Genomic DNA, 1,514 nt, shown 5'->3' on the forward strand with positions numbered 1-1,514 from the left:
CCCGACCCGCCGCCCGAGCCGCCGCCTCCGACTGAGGTGGAGGTGGAGCCAGAGCCGACCTCCGCCGCGCCGCGAGACGGAAGGCTGCGCAAGCCGCACGAGTTCGGGTTCGCGCTTGCAAAGGCGGGAGGCGCCGGGGGAGAGGGCGGGACGGGGGGGCAACATTCTCAGCCGATCGGCCTCGCCCAGGCGCACCGCTCCGACGCGGCCGCCTCGAGAGCCGCGCTGGCGGCGCTGCTTGCCCCTCGGCCAGAGGGAGGGCTTGCGGATGGCGCGGCGCCGTTTGCAGGCACCGGCACAAGCTGGGCGGTGCACGCTTGCAACGCCGCCCGCTAGTGCCAGAGTAGTGGGCTACTGGGTGCGCAGAGAGGGCTTGGGCGCGGTGCCCCGAAAAACACAAGGAGAAGCAGGCATACGTTTCGAATACCATGTTGATATTCCCTATTCGCGCGCGGACCACACCGGATCTAGCGCCGTGGCCCCCGAGGCCGAGCGCCCGTCGCGTTCGTCGCGTTCGAGCCGCGAGCCCGTGTGCGGCGGCGCGGCGGTCGCCGCGCAGGCCAGCCGCGCACCCCTCCAAATAAATAAATAAATAAAACGGACACCCCTACTGTGAGATGGGTAAAAAGGAACAGGTCCCCGCCCTTGGTAGGCCCTTGCGATGTTTGTGCAGGGTTCTTTTTGGACACACACACACTCTTTTTGTGGGTGTGGCTAGTTCCATTTCACTCTCTGACACGCTAATCTTGAAAACGTCCAACGGAGCTCCGTGTTGCTCCCAGCGCCCTCCCCCGCGCTTCCTGCGGCCCTAGCCGATGGTACTATCCTTGGAGTCGGGTGCCGCCTGTGCTACTTTGTTGATCGCCGTCCCCGTCTGCGCTCGCGCTACTCTGAGGAACCATCTGGCCTGCTCCCTATTCCCCAGGCACCCCTCCACCCGGCTTCCTAGACCTTAATATATCCTCCACGGTACTACGCGGTAGATCAAACAAATCTAGAGCAGGCCTCTCCAGGTAGATCTAAATAAAAACGGTCACGCATTGCGACGCGGTTTCTTTTGCTCTGCCTGTTGCCCGCGAACGGCCGTTATGCCTGAGTACCGCGAGCCTTCCTGCCTCCGTGACGTCGCCGCCTTCCACCGCCTCTTCAAGGCGCCAGTGGTCGGCTCGCCAGCAATCCCTGACGCCAAGAGGTGCGCCCTGCGCGTGGAGCTGCTGCAGGAAGAGCTGAACGAGCTAAAGGAGGCTATCTCGCAGAACGATCTGGTCGAGGTGGCCGACGCCCTCGCCGACATCCAGTACGTCCTTGCCGGGGCCGTTCACGAGTTCGGGCTCGGCACAAGGTTCGCCGACCTGTTTGCTGAGGTTCAGAGATCAAACATGAGCAAGGCATGCGCCACGAGGGAGGAGGCCGAGGCGACCGTCGCGCACTACGCAGCCAAGGATCAGCCGGCGAGGATCGAGGAGTGCGACGGCCAGTACCTCGTTTACCGCACGGCCGACAACAAAGTGTTG

At 63.9% G+C, this 1,514-nt stretch overlaps 1 protein-coding gene across 1 annotated transcript; it reads left to right on the forward strand.

Annotated features, from left to right (window-relative positions):
• Window positions 1-1,088: 1,088 nt before the first annotated feature.
• Window positions 1,089-1,508, forward strand: EMIHUDRAFT_124604 (hypothetical protein; the record flags this gene model as incomplete). Its single annotated transcript, XM_005764407.1, has 1 exon — window positions 1,089-1,508. A coding segment is annotated over one exon (420 nt), but the record flags the coding sequence as incomplete, so codon positions are not given.
• Window positions 1,509-1,514: the final 6 nt, after the last annotated feature.

This window comes from Emiliania huxleyi, assembly GCF_000372725.1.
Source record: "Emiliania huxleyi CCMP1516 unplaced genomic scaffold EMIHUscaffold_5905, whole genome shotgun sequence".
Taxonomy (NCBI): Eukaryota; Haptophyta; order Isochrysidales; family Noelaerhabdaceae; genus Emiliania; species Emiliania huxleyi.